We start from the raw sequence: 18,715 nt of genomic DNA, 5'->3' as shown, positions 1-18,715 counted from the left end.
GTAGGAAATATAATTTACATGAATTCACAAGAATCTTCATTCATCAAATCAAACAATGAATTTAATTTGGCCTGGGAAATTTGTAGTATTGTTCAATTTCGGGTAACACCTGCAGGCGGATGTTCCGAAGCTTCTCTCTATATGGACCCAGTGACCGTTCAGGGGTGGCCATTTAACGCCGTTATATCTGAGAATGTGTAATATGTTGGGTGCTTGGATTCACACATTTGTCAGATCATTGTAATTATCTTAATTTCTTGTTCGCAACATTTTCTGAGCAGATATTTAAGTGTGTAGGCGTTTGGCCTGGTTGGTCTCAGATGTCTGTACTTTGATAAAGACACATTTCTGCGCTAAACATTTTATTTGAAAAAACATCTGGACCCCTAGGTTGGTGGTCACTGGTCTACACTACATGTACACAGTATTTAATATGGCTCCACCTCAACCTGCTGTTATAAAATGTTGTGTCAGCATTTTTCTGTACTTTTAATATCATTTACTGCTCATATTTTGGTATTTTACTTGAAAGTCCTCCATTCATAGCCTTAAAATTTTATCCAAGTACAACTTCTCACCACGTTTCCATTTTGAAATCGCACTTTAATGTTTGAAAGTACAGTGGCGCCCTCTGCTGGACGTTTCTGGCTTGGTTCTCACTCAGTTAAATTGTTCTGGTCATCTTTCCATCTGTTTATTTACTTGCAGACAACTTCAAAACAAACTTTTCATCATTTTAGACATTTCTTAGCACACTTCTAAAAGGATCAGTAACCTACAGCATGTAGAGATGCAACTGCAGACACAGTACGCAGATACGTGCCTGCAGCTGTACACCTTGATATCCCAGGATTACCAGTTTTGCTTACATGAAGTGATGGCCCTCTCTTCTTTACATATGAACTCAACTACAAACAAATCCAAACGTGCACGGTCAGTATTGCAAACTGTTTATTTGTAGTAAATGAAAAGTGTGCCATTCAGTGAGGGGGAAGTAAGAGAGGGCCGGGCAGTCAGGGATGGCTGATGTCTTTGGTCCATACTCTGGTGGAGGGGGATGTCGATAAATCGGTGGGAGACAAGAAAAGGCACTTGAGTTTACAGTTGTCTCAGAAAGGTTTTCGAGAAGGAGGACACAAAGTATACGGGAAGAATGAACGAACTAGATGCTTTAACCTCCATTATGCCTAATATGAATATCACATACAAAATGCCCCATGTGAGCACAAAATTATATAGCTACATATATGTATATACAGTAAGGAACAGGATATAAAGTAGGGTGAAAAGTAGAAGAAGAAAAGGTGACTTGTTGGATTCATCCCCTTTGGAATTCTTTATAGGCCGAGGAACCAAAAAAAAAAAAAAAGGCCGCAACTTTAAACGGGACAAGATTATTTCTTTGGTGATAATCTAATAATCCCTACAGTTTGGAATGTAAAACAAAAATGTTTAAAGGGAGATGGACACTTCAGTCCTTCTGATATTATAGTCATTCCATCGCCTCTACAAACACTTAGATTAAAGTCGCTGCTTTATCAACCGTTAGCCATCTTAGACGAGATTGATTCCCTGTGTGAACAGCTGGGTAGCTTAGTTTAACATGAGCTCACAAATAAAACATCCAATCTTTGTTTCATATAAAAACCAGAGTAACATTTTGCAGTTTTATTAGCGACTACATGCTGGACGACTCATTGGTGTAGGGCTGTTGCCAGGCAACGAGCAGTTTAAGTTGTTGTTCATGACAAACATATAAACAGTGAATTAATTGGTTTACTTTAGCTTTTTGTATGTAGTGAACATGGGACATTTCATGTGGTATTAATGAGCTCATAGGCGCTCGTTATTTTACTGTTACTTTGTTTGGACAAGAAACAGATGTTTCTTAGTCGTGTTCGGGACAGACCCACAGAAAGATGTTTGCCTCATTTGAGGTTGGAGGACAGAAAACACTCACTGTGACAATACTCTAGTTATAATGGGTGTTTGTTTTCCTCCCACTGGTCACAACGTGCAACAGTGTGCCCACTTCTGTCACTCAGAAACAAATTTGGAGCTTTATATTACTCTTCATTTTCAAGGACTTGACTGTTCGAGCAAGTGTTGGTTTGGTAAACTGCTCCAGCTGAGTTAAAAAGCTGCAATCAGTACCTTCTGAATTTTTCGGTGGAACCATGCAGGACTGTCCCCCATTCAGCTGAGGACGCTGCCCTGAACACGGCCACCTGTTTCTAGTCTTCATGTTAAACTAAGCTAACTGGCTGTTCACAATACAAGAAAGACAATTTCAAGCATATTTCTCAAAATGACACCATATTCTTTTAAGTCACATATTTACCAAAGACTGCCAACAAGTCTACAATATTTTCTTCACAATATTCACTAATTTCACTGTTGTAAAGATTATTTTTAAATCTCAAATGAAGAAAAACTGATCACAAAGCCCAGAAAGAAACAAAAACTGAGGAAAGAAAACACTTAAATTCCTTTTTAAAGAGTCTGCTCGAAGGAAGACAACACATTATGAAGAAAATGCAGCAATAATGTAACAACCGGTTTTCCACAACAGCCTTGCAGCTCCGCTTATGTACAGAAGTACTAGAAGAATCACCAGGGGTCCATGTCCGAGGAAACGGCTCAAAACAGAAACAGGCTGCGTTCAAGAATCAGCGTTTTGTTCACAAACTGGACTGGATGAAATTTAAAGCCAACAACAGCCTTGCAGCAACTACTTGGCAGCCATAGAAAAAGATCTGTGAATACATCACAACCCTCCAGTGCATTCATTAGTTTGATCAATTTTACTTCAAGAGATGGAAAGAGTGAGAATATAAAAAGGGGAAGAATGTATCTTGCACCTTGTTTTAACGTGTGTATTTATAAGTCTGCTCTACGAGTACCATCTGTTCAGAAAGCTGTCATGATTATGAAACAGACATCCATGTTTCTAGAAAGGCAAATGTGAAGTCTGTGACTAAAGGCAAGCACGACATTAACATGTCATTTGTGTGCAGATAACAAGAAAAACACAAAGAACAAACTGTGTGGAAGAAAGTCCAGCTGAATAAATGTTCAGAACTATGAAACAGCATGTGCACAACAAAGTTTCCTTTGTCGAGAGTTTCAACATATCATTTAACATTATTCTACAAAAGGTAATGAGCCCTCTCTTAGTTATAAAATAATGGACAGCAAGCCAAGAACAACATCTCACATGATAACCTCACTGGCTAGCGGGAGGGCAAAACATCACTGCCTTAGGCAATATTAAAAAGGAATAGTTTGACATTTTGATAAATGCACTTATTCACTTTCTTGCAGAGTTAAATGAGAACACTGACACCGCTCCCATGTCTGTGGTAAACATAAAGCTACAGGCTGCAGCCGTTTAGCTTAGCTTCAAGGCTGGAAACGGGGTGAAGGGCGCTAACATTTTCTCTTCCTCGCAGAACCCCAGAGGAAGTAGTTTTTACACTTTGTTTTCTGCACAAAAAGAAACACACAAGATAGAAGGAGATAATTGTGGAGCTTTGGATGCACAGTATGTTACATTAGCATGAGTTACAACACCGTTTCTCCCCGTTTCCTGTCACTGGGCTAAGGGAATTAGCTGCTGGCTCTAGGTTTATGCTTGGAGTACAGAGAGGTGTCGATGCACTCATTTAATCTGTCTAAAAAAGGGAATGAGTGTATTTAACGATATAAAACTACTCCTTTAAGAGGACAAACTCTGTGTCCACAGAGTTTCACTCAAACACATCTAAGTCCTAGCGTTAACAAGTTCCCTACGGTTTGTAGCAGCCACATGAAAAGCTCTGGATTACAGTTTGATATGTCTCATTTTGACTTTGAAAAGATTAGCGACAGTCTGTAGTGTTGATTGCATGTTTACTCTTCCGTTGACAAAAATCCCTGTTAATGCTAGAACTACGGTTGCACTTTCACAACTCTTTCCACAGTGAAGGCATTGAAATGGTTCTGGGAGACGAGGCGGGGGGAGGGGGGTTCAAATCAGAGAGCTGACAAAGCCACAGCAAAAATAGAAAAAGTACTAAGAGTTCAACTTCAATAGTGCACAAATTGTTGCAGGTAATCCTGTCAGTCTCTGGCAGACTGCTTAGCTGCAAAACTAATAACAGAGACTGACAATAGCATAGCAGAGAAATGTCTCAAAGGGGCCTAAAGATAGAAGCCTTAACCAAGAGGGGAGAAAAGGAAGAGCGGTTACAGAACAGAACAGTAAGAGCTTTTCAAGTCTTAAGGATGAATGGACTGATGTAGAGAGGCGGCACTACAGCTCGACTGAAGGAAATATGTAAACTTGTATTCTATTCTTCATTGAGAGGAGTTAATATGGGGTGGGGGTGTGTAGGGCAGGGCAGGGTAGGGTAGGGTACGGGGAGAAAAGGGAAGTGCAGGGGTTAGTAGATGGTTTTGGTTGAGTGGATGACTTCCACTGTCAAGGGCAGTGCGTTCTCGGAGGCCTTTGGGGCAGCCCGTTGTGAGAAGGTCGGTCTTGGTTATGGGAGGACGTGGAGGAATGGGAGGGACCTCTGGAGCTATTGGAGTGGTGCGACGATGGGCCACCGTCGCTCTGATAGCGGTGGTTAGCACGGCCGGCATTCCTGTCATGGTAGGAGCTTCCGTTGTAACGTTGACCACCCGAGTGATAGCCCTGTCCCTGGAAGGTACGCCTGTTACCTTGGAAAATCTGAGAGGAGAACTGAAAGTCAGCTACTGAAACAAATCTACATGACCTAATAAGGATGCTTCATAGTCTGAGCTCACCTGCTTGGTCGGTGGAGGCCGGCTTTCACTGGGAGGGGTTTGGGTCTGGGTGGGAGGAGGGGGATCCAGCAAGCTTGGACTGGCAACAGAGGAGGACGTGGAGCTACAGCGGGACCGATTTGAGTAGCCTGTACGCGGGTGGTAAACTGTTAGAGAAACAGATAGAGTTAAATCAGGAACAGAGCAGCCTCTGTCATGGAGCAGGGTGTTGGCTCGGTAACAGTATACTACTAAACACAAACAAGGGTGTTTAACTTGTCCACACTTATCGATACTTGAAGGGTTTTTATATATAAAAGCTTTTATAAAACTTCAACTTGTTAAATCAGCTTTCCCCGGGTCACAACCAAGTTTACACACTTCTCTTGTTCTGAAGTCTTTCAATAACAATGTTGTAAAAGCTTGTTTACTGCTCCGATACGTTCGAAAACCATGAGAGCAGCTCTGATTTAAGGCTGCACCCCTGTAATATTCATGCTGTTCCACACACTGATTTTCCTTGAACACACTGACTCTAAGTATTCAACAAAAATAAAGATAAGAACAGGATGCTGTACCTGATCCAAAAGCAGAGATGCTCGTCTTCAGTGGTTCAATATCAAATGTAAATCTCACAGCTTTCCCAAGGTCTTCATCGTATTTACGCTCACTCACAAAGTGCTGCGAAAGAAAATGAGAGAGAGAGAGTGTACCACTTATAACCATCAGCAGAATGTTTCAAAATGTAGCAGGCGTGCTTTTCTTTCAGCTTGTATTAGGCAGCTATATAAATCAACTTTCTTTCCCATTTAGTCAGTTTCGACACAAGATAAGAGTCAGACACGGTGAGGTACACACGAATGAGGTCAAACTGGAGCGCTGGTTCTGTGTCGGTACCTTGATGTCTGCACGCAGTTCAGTCAGCTGCTCCTCTGACATAGATGCAGACTGGTCTGTCAACCGCCTGAGCTGCTCCGCTTTCTTCTGCCGGGCGTCCAGATTCATCACTGAAAGACAGCAGCACAGATGTGAAACCCATTTTAGTGAACCACTCCGAGTGTATCCTCATCTAGTTAATTCAGAAGTCAAGTATTTTCATGTTTGTCTTCTACAAGTGGAAAAAACGTATAATATACCAATTAAGGCTGCAGCTAAATTAGTTCTGGGATGAGACTGAAGCAAATGTCTACAGCTGAGAGATAAACTTTGGTTAATAAAATAATAATGGCCCAACATGACAACTGCTGTGTTTTCATGAACCATAGTAATTGGAATAAAAATTCCTCCTGTAACCATCTCACTCAGAACGGACTAAGATGTGCAGAATTAATTTTCAATCAAAATGAGAAGCGTGGCATAAATCTTTAATAATTTCCTAATAACCATGTAAACGCTTGATCTCATTGTTTCTCTGGTTGGAATAAATAAATGCACGTTTGCATTAGTTGATGAGATGAATTTCCAGGAGGGACAGAAACATGGAAATGCAAAAAATGTGTTTTTTAAAAGATGAAAGTAGCCAGAGTAAGTGTGGAAAATATCTCCGTCATCTTCTTCCACTGAATGAATTTAGTGTTGTCATTAAAGTTGGGGAGAAATTCTTCTTCTACTGTTGTATTCCTGGCAGGTTACACGCTCCACTGCACACCACTGTTCTACTCAGAACAGTTTTTGAGCATGTGAACACATATATCTTATCAGATCATTTTATTTGTTCATTTACTATTTATGTAAAGACGTTAAGTTGGAATCTGTTATTTCAATCGGGTTGCAGAAATATTGTCCATGTAAACGCAGTCACTGTGAGACATGTTCACCATCGTCCAAACTGGAGCTGCAGCAAAAATTTGACTTGAAATTTATGATCAGATTCTCTCAGTGTGACTGCTGCTACGCTCCACGTCCACAAAGCAGCCAATCAACCGGTTTTAAGCCTGTCGAGCACAGACCCTCCAGGCAACCGAGTGGGAGACATTTTTTCCTTCCTTTTAACAGTCCCAGACTCTGTCTACTGGTTCTTGGTACGACTGCTACCTACAGACACACCGTCAGGACAAATGAGGATAATCACGTTGTGGATAGTACTAAAAAAACATAATCTGGTTTTGTTTAAACAAGCAAATGAGTAATCCAGATACAGAGTTTCTTTCAGTTTACCGCTTCCTTCAGAAGAGTAAACACTCATAATATTAGTTAACACACATGTAGAGGAGAAAGGAGCTCAGTGGAAGGTGTTTTGAGGAAACCTGGCTTTTTATAATGTCGAAGAAGCACTCGAGTTTCTTTGCTTTCCTCTCAATTCACCACACACCTTGCACAAAGACAGCATTGAGTCTCCCTTGACACCTGACACTATTCACTTTTTTGAGGCCTGGAACACACAACACTCTACACTGAGAGGAATAGAGAATAAGAGAGAATGGCCTACTTGTACAAATATGCAGTCTTGCTCTGTCATGTCACCCACACACACACTGGTATGCTCTAGGTATAGAGGGACCCCAAGGGCACCACTGCAGTTTTGAAGAAACTGGGACTTGCTGTTCCACAACAATCTTTCTTACTACCTCCGGAAGTGATTTGGGTCAGATTCTTCAGGCCCCTGAGTCAGGTGATCATATTATGAGAAGAATACCAGCAGCTCCAGGGCGGTATGTGGCAAGCAGGGTTTAGTATACATGCTGGAAAACAAAGTACTTACTGGACTCAGCTTTCACTTTGTCCATCTCTCCCAGTAGAGTCACTTCTCTGTCCATTAAACTAGGGGGAAAAAAAGAGAGGAGAGGGTTGATTTTACTGTACTCACTCCAGGATAAGAAGAAATATAGCGCTGCATGCTGACGTTGCACTGAAATCACAAAGAAATTCCAATAACATTAAGCAAAGAGGCTGCTGCACAATGTGGAATACGGCAATGACCATGCAAAACAAATCCTAAATTAGCATTACAAACACAGTTTAATTTATGAACAGCTACTCAGACAAAAAAAAGGCAAAGAACAAAAATGATTTAGGTATTTAAACATTACTCTACATAATAATAGGCAGCTAGTTTCCATCAGCAGTGGGTAAAATATTGTCCTTACTTCCTGAACACACGGACACATTAGAGGGTTTTGGAACAGCACTTAAGAGACGGACCTATTTTCTTTAAGCCTGCTTTAAGCATGATACATTTGGTGGTCTTTGTGGTAAACATTTGCATCACACCTCAATCATCTGTATCAGATGCTCACATCGACTGTCACCTTAATCACATCACTTCAGAGTTGAGATTAGATCAACTCAAGAACAGAAAAAGAAAGGAAGAAATATTTTTCACACACTCCCACGAAGGATGTTTGTTTACACTGTCACCGCAGTGATAACAATTTCCGACTCCCGGAGAGCGTCAAACTCGTTTCAAAGGACGTCATTCACTGGGCTTCTCCAGTAGCGTAACAGGATGTCTACTTGTACTATAAGAAATTATTTACATTCATGTTCTTGTGCTCCACCCAGAATGTTTTGGCAGATCACCAGCTGTTGTCTATCAACTCTAGCATGCTAATAGTGTTAGTCCTAAAACATTCATTCATCTGGTATAATGTGCTAGCCCTCACGACATGTTCCAGTTAGAAAAGGATTAGTCGCACTTGACTTAAAGGGCATTTTTAAACCAGATCAATTCTTTTTTTTTACACCAGAGGGTGTGAATTACAGTCAAGTAGAGTCTTTTGAGTGTATTTAATTTCAATAAATGACAAAAATGTTACTCCATGTTACACTCTCTGCTTTGTACAGGGTCATACAGCACAGAAAGGCCCTCTGGCTGAGCTAGTTGTCTTCCTGGTGATCACTTTAATTAATGCAGTGACTAATTATTTTATTTATTTATATTTTATTAATTTACTACGGATCAAATTCTGGTATTACAAAAAAAACATTTTGTGGAGGAAAAATGCATCTGCTCTATTAGACATCCTCGTTTGTAATGATTTTGTTCGGTAAAAGTAACGTTGGGCCGATGTGCGGACCATCGGTGTCTCCAGTTACACCCCCAAGCGGATAAACACTTCAGCCTTTAGACGTGGTGTAGATGACAAGCTGTTCACCAGGGATCACTTTATACTCAGGAGTTTTCTCTGCCTCTGGTGCGGCATTATAACACCTCTGAACAGTAGATACACACATTTAAGAATAAGAAAAAAAGGAGTATTAGGCTTGGTAGCCATGGCAAGAGTTGGGCTCCACCCATGACAAACTCAATGTGTTTAATTTAATACCATTTGGCTTCCGTATGGCTAAGGATTAATCAGATACTCACAGCCAATAAACATCCATTTTCTTCCAGTGGAAAATCGAATTATTATACACTTATGCTTCTGTATTTTAGCTGATGTCTTTTAACTAATTCATATCATAGAAAGTCCACTTTTATCCATTTTTATCCATTTATCTTGATCCATTTTCTGCAATAAGTGAGAATGTACGTTTGTATTAGCTGCTTAAAGGTGAGCATCTTTATTGATTTATTGATTTTTTTTTATTAGCACTCCACAACAGCTGTGGTCTTAACCACAAACTACGAACTTCACTGGGGTTGTAGGCTGTGTCTTATCTGTCCTTTATCCACATGAAAAGTCCAGGGCTGCAGCGGAGCTACACAGATACACAGCCAACCGAGGCATCACGTTTCAGCTTTTCAGAATAATAACAGAGCTCTCTATGAGAAATTAGAGACAATAATATCCAATACTCGACACTGATACTGCTTTTTAAAAGCCAGTTATTATTAACCCCTATTGAGCTTCAACCCTCTATAGGTAATGAGTTAGTAAGTTACTAATCTACTGCTAACATCCACAGCACCGGGTTCAGTTCCAAGAAGAACCTGGTTTTTCCTGAGATATACTTGTAGCATCTGAAGTTTGTGAAGCAACTCAAAGAGTCTTGCATGTAAGAGCAATTATTATTTAAGAGAGAAATTATTGGAATAAAATGGCATCGACACATATTATTCCTTCAGTTTTACATACATTTCTGTAATAGTTAATCATTTTTAAAAAGTCCTAAATAATTTAATAATTAATAAGGCACCATAAAAGTGACTAAAGGTTCAACATATAAAAGACTCAGTTTCCTATTTTGCAAAGATGTGTCACCAAGAGGGACAAAGGTTAAGACAAATGCCCTTTGACTCACTAATGTTACAGTGGAACTTACAAAAATGCAATAACAGTGTTCGCCTACATCATTCCAGGAACTAATCAGGAAGCAGAGAGATTAAACCAAGTCCCATTCCTGTTTGCTTTTTCACAGCATGGGAATTACAGTGATGGTTAGTCAAATAAGACTGACAACTGACTAAAAAAGAAACCAGTTTTCACCCACAAGGATTGACCACAGTCCACACGCAACTCTGACATTTGAGTTGAGTGCAGAGAGTGAGTGACTTTCTCAGCAGCTTGTAGTTATTAACTTCTGCTTTTAACATGCACTATGCTTCAGCAGATACACCAGATACCACCTCCCTAACATTGTGTAGGTCTCCCTTGTGCCTCGAATACAGTTGTGACTCATCAGAGAATGGACATGGGCCTTCTGAGGGTGTCCTGTGGTGTCTGGCAACAGAATGTTGGGTTGAGGAGAGGGGCCTCTGTGGATCATCGCACAGATACTTGATCAGTTCGGGGTCCAGTGAATTTGGAGGCCAGATTAACCATTTTTTTGTGTGTGTGTCTGTGTCAGGCTGCATCCTGCTGAGGATGGCTGCTGCCATCAAGGAGTGTCATTGCTATGGGGTGGGGGAGCCCTTTCTGGTCCAGTTCTAAACCACAAATTTTGAGTAATTGATCTGGTTCTTTAAGTTGAAACAAGGTGCGCTCCGTATTTAGGTATTTTCAGATTAAGCTACAGCCACCACTACTTAAAATGAATGAACATACCAGCTCTGGAGCTCAGCAAATGTCTGCTTCATCCTCTTGATGGATGAGTCCATCTCCTCCTTGACCACCATCCTGTAGCGGGTCAGTGAGGCAGTACATCTCTGCAGGTCCTTCACAGAGCGATCGATGTTTGTAGCTGAGCAGGAGACATTAAAGGTGACTTCAGTCAGGCGTTTTTATTCTGCAATGTTTCGTGTCAGTAGGAACCAAATCACCGAAGCAGTGCTACTACACATTTAGTCTCAGTGTATTATCAACCTGCTGAATTCTTACTGTAAACTACGTAGGGGACAATGTAACCTGAAAGATAAAGCTGTCTCACCCATCTTCTTTACGCCTCCTGACCCTTGGTCATCGTTGGTGGGTGCTAATGAGGAAGAGTGGGGATGGAAATTTGAGCCCGGCCTATGTCGGGGCTTGTTGCCTCTGGGACCCTGGTGATTCCTCCCTCCCTGCTGGGAGGCGGGACTTGGCGCACTACCTTGACTTTCTGCTTCTGCACCTGTGAGAAGACAAATTACTAGTTTCAAAAGCAACTTTGAACAAGCCAGGACAGTCACGAAGTTGTTTAACAGGGAAGTTCAGATTTTGACCTTTTTCTGTTTACGGGATTCTTTTTTTGACGTGTACATCTGGCATATAAAAACAAATTAGATTTACACAAATATGTTGGTGTTTTGAGTAGGCATACTTGTGCTGCAACTGCACAAAATCTGTGTGAACCACTTTAAGATGAACATCACTTTTTAACAAGTATGAGGCCACATGTTCTGCTTTTAGGGGTAAATACGTGGTGGGCTGTCAGAAACGCCTTTAACTTATCTGAAGCAACAAATCAACTCCTTCACAAGATTAAAAAAATAATAAATAATCACAACTTCATTCAACACATTTTAGCTGAAGAGCCGCATTTTACCAGTAGTTTCGGATGTAGCGGGTTCAGAGTCCAGCTCGGCTGCATCCAGGGAAGCAGAGTCCAACTGCTCACTCAGCGAATCCAGTGACTCTCCATCCATTACAGATCCGTTGGCATGAAAGCCGTTCATCTCGTCCTTGCCCTCCTCGCGTGACGTGACCTCAGGTGGCACAGGCTCTGCTGAGGCCTCTGGCTGAGGCTTGGGCTTCTTTTTCTTCTTGGGCTGGACATGGAGAGATCAGTGTCAAACTCCTTTGTTATCATCTCTATCCTAACCAGTAAGTGACATGGATAAATTCAGTGCAAAACAGAAAGTTATGATTTAAACTAAAGTCAAGATAAAAAGTTTTGGCACCATTTACAACCACAGTTCAACATCAGTGGAGGGCACTTAAAATACAAAGAAGCTTCAAATAGTTTCACATTTAAAAGAGACATAAATATGCCAACTCAACAGAGAGGTATTTGAAATGCAGGCTTTCTGGGTCCTACCTTCTTTTTACCGGTGACATTCCACTCCTTCAGGATCTCAACTGCACTGCCTGAAGGTGTAAAACACACGATGACGACCAAGGTGCTCAGTAACAAGAGGCAGATTTCAAACCACGTAATATATCATCTCAATATCTGAATGCCCCGAGGTTGTTTAGATACCGCTACACGAGGAACAAAACAGGCTCTGACGTACGAGGACAACCCTCCTGTTCTATAATTAAACCTACAAAACTGAAGGCACGCAAATGACACTCAACCTCAACCAAAGCAACGCATGGCATGCATGATGAAAAGAGTTGTTCTCAAGGTTGGTCAAAGACATATGGGTGGCATGACAGGACAAGTTAAATCCAACTAACAAATCAACAGATCATGTGGAATAATAGTGGCAGACAATTCAGGAAGGGATATCTGGTGCACTACATACATACATACATGTTTTTTTTACAGGTAATGCTATTGAAGCAAGTGTCTGAGCTCGTTTAAACAGACATCATCATACCTTCTAAAAAAGCCTGCACGGCCTTGTCAACACAGTTCTCAAAATGCTGCAGCACCAGCACGATCTCATTGTTGCTTTTGTTGGGGACAACTGCTCTGACAGCACTGATCTGTGAAGGGGGAAAAAGAGCAAACAACACCCAAGTTGATTCAACACTTAAAGAAAATTTAACATTCACGGAGCAGCTGGCTTTAGGATACAGCGTTAAATTCTTATTGTCATTCATACAAAATACAGAAACTAGCAACTTTAATCTCTCTCTCTGTCTGACTGTTTTATATTCAGTTTATGTTGACACAGCACAAGAAGGGTGGTAATTCAACTGAATAATCATTTGAGAGGTTGTAGTTTGTGGCGGCGTTAAACTGGAATGAATGAAACAGAAAAGTGTTTTTGTTATTTAGCCCAGCCCACTGAATAAAATAGGGTTGTCAAAATAAAAGAAACACGTGTCAGTACATAATATAATAGTTCTACAAATCACAGACATTTAGTGGTAATCAGTGGTAAACAGAATGCATTAGTTTTCACTTGGAACCGGCAAGTGTGTGTACAATTTAAAAATAAAACTGAAACTGTTTTGCCTATTATTATTTTGGACAGCTATCATTGTTTTTATAATAAGATTTGCCATGTTGTAGTATTGGTTATCAAGTATTTCAGTGCTTGCTTTAAAGCGACTTGACAAAAAGTATTAGAAAAATGATTATTATAAAGCAAAATGCAAACAACCTGCCATAAAAAACTTACAACACAGCAGTAAATCTGTGTGCCGTCTTATTCTCCTTAAGTTGCTCCATGATAGATTAACAGCTTTAAAGACACAGCGACTCCCTGTCATGACGTTGCATAATAATACAATTCAAGATAAGTCAAATATCTCAGAATATAAACAATACAATAACTCTGATTAAGAAATGGAGCACGTCAAGATTCAAGGTTAGCCGTAAATTGCTGAAGCTGTAACTGTTGCTCCTGCTCAGACAAGTTGCACTCTCATTTTTACTGTTGCCAAAAGGCAGCGTCTCCAGGAAACCGCTGTGCTGACTCAAACTTAATGGAACTGAATGTCAAATCTTAGCCATGTCCACGTTTTAGGAGCAGATCCAAAGCCAGTGACAACAAAAAATTGTGATAAGTAATTCCAGATGTATCCCGACACTAGAAATTGTAGCAGTGCACAGCATGAAATCTTCTTACCTTCTCCTTCATCCTCTCAGCTGTTCCCCCCTGGGACATGACCATTTTTGACCGCGTGTCAAACACCACCCCAGATGTATCTGGAAAAACATAGCGAAAACTAAACTCCATTGTCTGTTCAGGCATTGAATTGTATTTGCAAACCGCATAATTTGCAAAACAAAACAACCGCCAGACATCTTCACAGAGGTTTCCTGGAAAAAAATATAGTTGGCTACGAATCGCATTCTCATTACAGTGCCTGAGCCGATGCGTGTGTAGCCGTGTTCATCCACACGAGCGAATCAAAGAGTATTTACACTGTTTGATAATTTTAAAATAGATTTGTTCCCTAGACGTGTGCAGACCATGTGAAGATGAAGACGCCAGCGTCGGTGTGTGCTGTGGAGGGGGAAGGTTGTGTTTTTAAGGCAGAACCACTTCAGCACAAGCAGAAAGCAAAACGTCATCACATCTGTGCCTGAACCTCCAGGAATCTGCGTCTGATTTAAACGACTGAAAACCATTGACGGCCTCCAAAAAGACATTCTTGGAGGAGAAGCGGACTTCAGGATCCTCTAATCAGGGGCAGAATAAAATTTTCAAGAAACAGCTGAGTCGCAGATAAAGAAAGGTCAGTGGACAATCTTTTTATAGTGATAAACAAAAGCTTACAGCTGAGTGTGAAGAGCAAAGTCCAAATTTAATCTATGGCTATTTAAAGACGAGAGAAAAAAGTGCTGAGCAAGCGTAATTTGTTTTTCTCCTGCATGAAAGTAGGTTAATGTCACTGTAAACATCTATAGATCAAATTCACTGTAAGCATTGCAGTTTGTCAGACCAGACCAGACACACATATTTAATGATTATATAATGTAGAGCTATAGCCTACCCATAATATAATGATAATAAAGCTTGTTCGTAAAAGTTTTATGAATCGCATACATACCCTTTTGGCTGTTTTTCTTCGCCATGTTGCCACACAGAAGTCTCCTGAGAAGCTGCGATATAACCCTTCGAATGTATTTAAGCTGGTGTTCAAACGAAGGCTCCAAATGTTTTAACTCTCGCTTTGAGTTGTTCTCGCTGGACAAGATGCCAACAAGACTGCACAAATGGCAGGAGGTTTGGAAGAACAAGTATCAGATCCAGGACTTCAGTCAAAGATTCAGGTTTCCTCCTTTTTTTTTTTTTTTTTTTTTATTTCTTCAGCAACTTGATCCAAATCTGTGAGGGAAAGACAAAAAGTTGGTGACAAAAACGGCCAAAATCTATAATTCAGAAGAAATAGAAACTACATTAAATAAGTGAACTGTAGTCATGCAGTAAAAATGCACCAACACTCTGTATCAAGATCTGAAAAAAATAAAATAAAAATGAATGCAAATAAAATGAAATCCATTTCTGCTGGCTATGAAATAAGAATGAAAAACAGATTTCAATAAATTATTGTCTGTCTGGCGGTGCATTCTCAAGAAAAATCTGCAGTTAATATTGTCCTTGGCAGAATCGCTGCATTTATGTTGGGAAGGAAGAAGTTAGCAGGCAGGGCCACAGAGAGCAACACATCTTTGAAGGGTATTTCCTTTTTCTCAGCTCTCTGCAGGAGTGGTGGGTGATAATGATGTGAACGGAGAATTTACACCAAGCCGCCGCGGTCTGGGCCCTTTGAATGAGCCAATGATTGCCACATGAGAAAAAAAAAGAAAAAGAAAAAAAAAAAATGTTTTACGTATGGCCAAAAACTAGCTCCGACATTTTAAGTTTTCCTGATGGTGCACGTAGTTACTTGAGGATGTCAGCACTGTGTCTGAATTTTTTTTTTATCTTGTTTTTGTTAGCATTAATAAAATTATAATAAGGTTTTCAAGAAGTCTGAGGAGTGCTTTATATATGAAACAAAAAACAAAAAAGGGCATAACATGATGTATAACTGATGAACTTTGTCTTTAAATTGCTATTTCTTCACGTTGTAGTGCAAAAGGCTACATTATACTTTGTAGATAACCAATACTGTCCACACACACACACACACACACACACTCTTGCTGAGTGTCACATCCAAGTTTGACTCAATCACGTTCATTCTGGCCTTAGAAACGCTCCAACCAGATGACCTCCAGTAACCCAGACCCAGTTTTATGGGCCAGCTGTTCCCTGCTTTAAGTTTCCATTTCTGATCCTGGTTTTCGCGAAAAGGAAACTTTAAAAAGGCTGTTCAAACCCACACCCTCCTGATTAGGACTTGGCATGCCGCAGTCCTGGTTCCACCACACCTTCACGGACGTCACAAGCATGATCAACAAGTGACACTGCAACGGGCCACTCATGCACACAACTAGGATGCACAGTGTTTATCAAGAGGGATGGTGCTTGGATCTTCATGGGAGTCTGCTGCACTTGCGTTGAGTGATGAAGTAGGAGCGTAAATGGAAAGCTTGCCTAGTCATATTTTAAAGGAAGGCTGATGTGTGTGAAAACATAAACAGGGTTTTAATCACAATAACAAAAGGTCATTCTAAGATGTCACCAGCTTCTATGAAGGGTTACATTTTTTTTAATCATGTCAATTAAATAAATTAGTCTCCAGAGAGGCTAATTAAACACCAGACAGCCAGATATGCCTAATTAAAGCAGGAAGTGTTAAGTGCAGCCAGCTAATCAGATCCCTGTCAACTCTTGCTGCAGCTCAGCTAGCATCCTGTAATATATTCTAAATCAAAGTCCGGGTCTCTTTGCTTCCTGCAGGACACCACACTAGCCTCTGGGTTTTACCGCAGGACGGCTGTGCAACACCTCCAGACCAAGAGCGTTTCCTTTCAATCCCAGAAAAAAAAAAAAAAAAAAAACATAACCTCTTCTTCTGCGAAAAGAGCCAAGCACTGACCATCAAACGGACAACTTGACGTTAATGTTGCTGCAGTGTGACACGCATCGGTTATGAAACAGCTTATCTAACATGTACACAAACTTCTATCTAAAACGATACTTGCACAATGAGTGTCTCTGCTCCGGACCTTTCATTTCAGAGCGGCTCGTTTCACGTCCATAGTCCGGTCGGTTACCGTTAGCCTGCTAGCATTACCTAACGTTACATGGTTAGCTTAGCTCCGCTCCGGTGGCCTCGTCCATTTGCCGCTGGCTTTAAAATCTCAACGCAACACGAGCAAACACTTAACGCTGCACAGAAGTATAAAAACGCCTTATTTCTGGACGGAGCGCTGAATGCAGCCTTGGCTAACCTTAGCGCAGCTAGCAAACTGCTTAGCTTTTATTAGTCAGTGATGTGTTAGCTATCATTTATGGACGGCCACTCAACTTTGACGTTAAATAGATGAGCACACATTGAAAGCCGTGTGTGATTAATTTGATAAAACGACGCGCAGTGGTTAAAAAAATGAATTAAATACGTACTTGGCAGCAGAATGAACAGTAGCTTCTGGAAACGGGTTACCGCAGCTCCTACCGCCAGCCGTCTTTAATGCCAAGTAGTCTGCTGTGGGCAATATTTTCCTCCACTAGACTCCCTCAGGGTTGCCAGGTTGCACTCGGACAACCCCCATTAGAAGCCGTCTCAAACCGGATTTGAAATGTAAAAGAACGTTTGATATGTAATTAGTATTAGCATAAAGGTCTCTCTTGTCCTTTGATAGCTGCGTTAGGCATTAAAGACATCTGTCTGTTCCTCTGTCATCAGAAAAATAAATAACATAAAACTTTAAGAAAGTCTTCTCTATCTAATCTCAGTACATTCCACCTTTCCCCTTTTGTCAACACACTGTACCGGCTGAGTGAAGCTTGCAGTATCCATCCATTTATTAAATCACACTTTATTTACAACACTAAAAACTTATTAACTAACTTTTCATTGTGGCTTTTTTGAGGGTCTTAGCCATGTTGGGGGGCTTTTCCTTAAAATGAGCCCATCTTCAAGGCATCTCTGGTAAACAGGAAACAAACTTAGTTGTGACACCAGGCCTTGAGCTAAAGGTTTGAAGAAATAAATGATTATCTATTTTCTACTAACTATTATTATTATGGCTGAATACTATCATCACACTATTTCTTCGCAAACAATTTCATCATCGGAACGCCAGCTTTTTACTTCCCCTTCCCCGAGTCTATTTGCTCATTTCCTTTAAAACATTTCATGCATACAATTATTTATTTATAATATAGTACACAAGCGCTGACAACTACAGTTCTGCTGCACAGAAATCTCCCTCTTAATATCGGCTTCCTTCTTTCCTTTTTGGTTGTTTACTTGAATGTCATCACAGTTTGGTCCAACATAGACAGTTTTAACACCTTTTATTTGTGGCAGATGAAGATAATGATCATATAAACCACATACCATATATTTTTTGTATAAGGCATGTTTAGTTTAGGCATGTTTAGGCATGTTCATTCATTCATCTTCTGTAACCGCTTGTTCCTGTGAAGGGTCGCGGGGTCTGCTGGAGCCTATCCCAGCTGTCATTGGGCGAAAGGCGGGCTACACCCTGGACAGGTCGCCAGTCTATCGCAGGGCTAACACAGAGAGACAGACAACCATTCACACTCACATTCACACCCACAGCCAATTTAGAATCACCAGTTAACCTAATGAGCATGTCTTTGGACGGTGGGAGGAAGCCGGAGTACCCGGAGGGAACCCATGCAGACACAGGGAGAACTCCACACAGAAAGGCCCTGTCGGCCCATGGATTCGAACCCAGGACCTTCTCACTGTGAGGCATCAGTGCTAACCGTCTCGCCACTGTGCACAAATCTACAGAAATGTAGATCAGATCGGATCAGGCTACATGAAGTCTGAATAAACCCATTCACAAGCTTTGGAGTGAGCTGGTGTCTTTAAAACCTGGGATGATCTATGTGCTGTGAGGCATGTCAATAACATATTTGAAAATACTTGGAAAAATAAAC

General features: G+C 40.8%; 1 protein-coding gene across 1 annotated transcript; it reads right to left on the bottom strand.

Moving 5' to 3' along the window:
• Window positions 1–680: 680 nt before the first annotated feature.
• Window positions 681–17,970, bottom strand: spats2 (spermatogenesis associated serine rich 2). The gene is made up of 13 exons (XM_084552502.1): window positions 17,204–17,970; window positions 14,739–15,016; window positions 13,811–13,890; window positions 12,611–12,719; window positions 12,106–12,155; window positions 11,614–11,836; window positions 11,020–11,199; window positions 10,698–10,833; window positions 7,472–7,530; window positions 5,668–5,777; window positions 5,349–5,451; window positions 4,792–4,937; window positions 681–4,714 (listed from the first exon to the last, which is right to left on the bottom strand). The coding sequence occupies exons 2-13, from the start codon at window positions 14,761–14,763 to the stop codon at window positions 4,463–4,465; spliced, it is 1,473 nt and encodes a 490-aa protein (XP_084408628.1). The 5' UTR covers window positions 14,764–15,016; window positions 17,204–17,970; the 3' UTR covers window positions 681–4,462.
• Between the last annotated feature and the right edge of the window lie 745 nt (window positions 17,971–18,715).

Source organism: Chelon labrosus (assembly GCF_963514085.1).
Source record: "Chelon labrosus genome assembly, chromosome: 10".
Classification (NCBI taxonomy): domain Eukaryota; kingdom Metazoa; phylum Chordata; class Actinopteri; order Mugiliformes; family Mugilidae; genus Chelon; species Chelon labrosus.
This window is presented reverse-complemented; position numbering and strand designations above follow the sequence as displayed.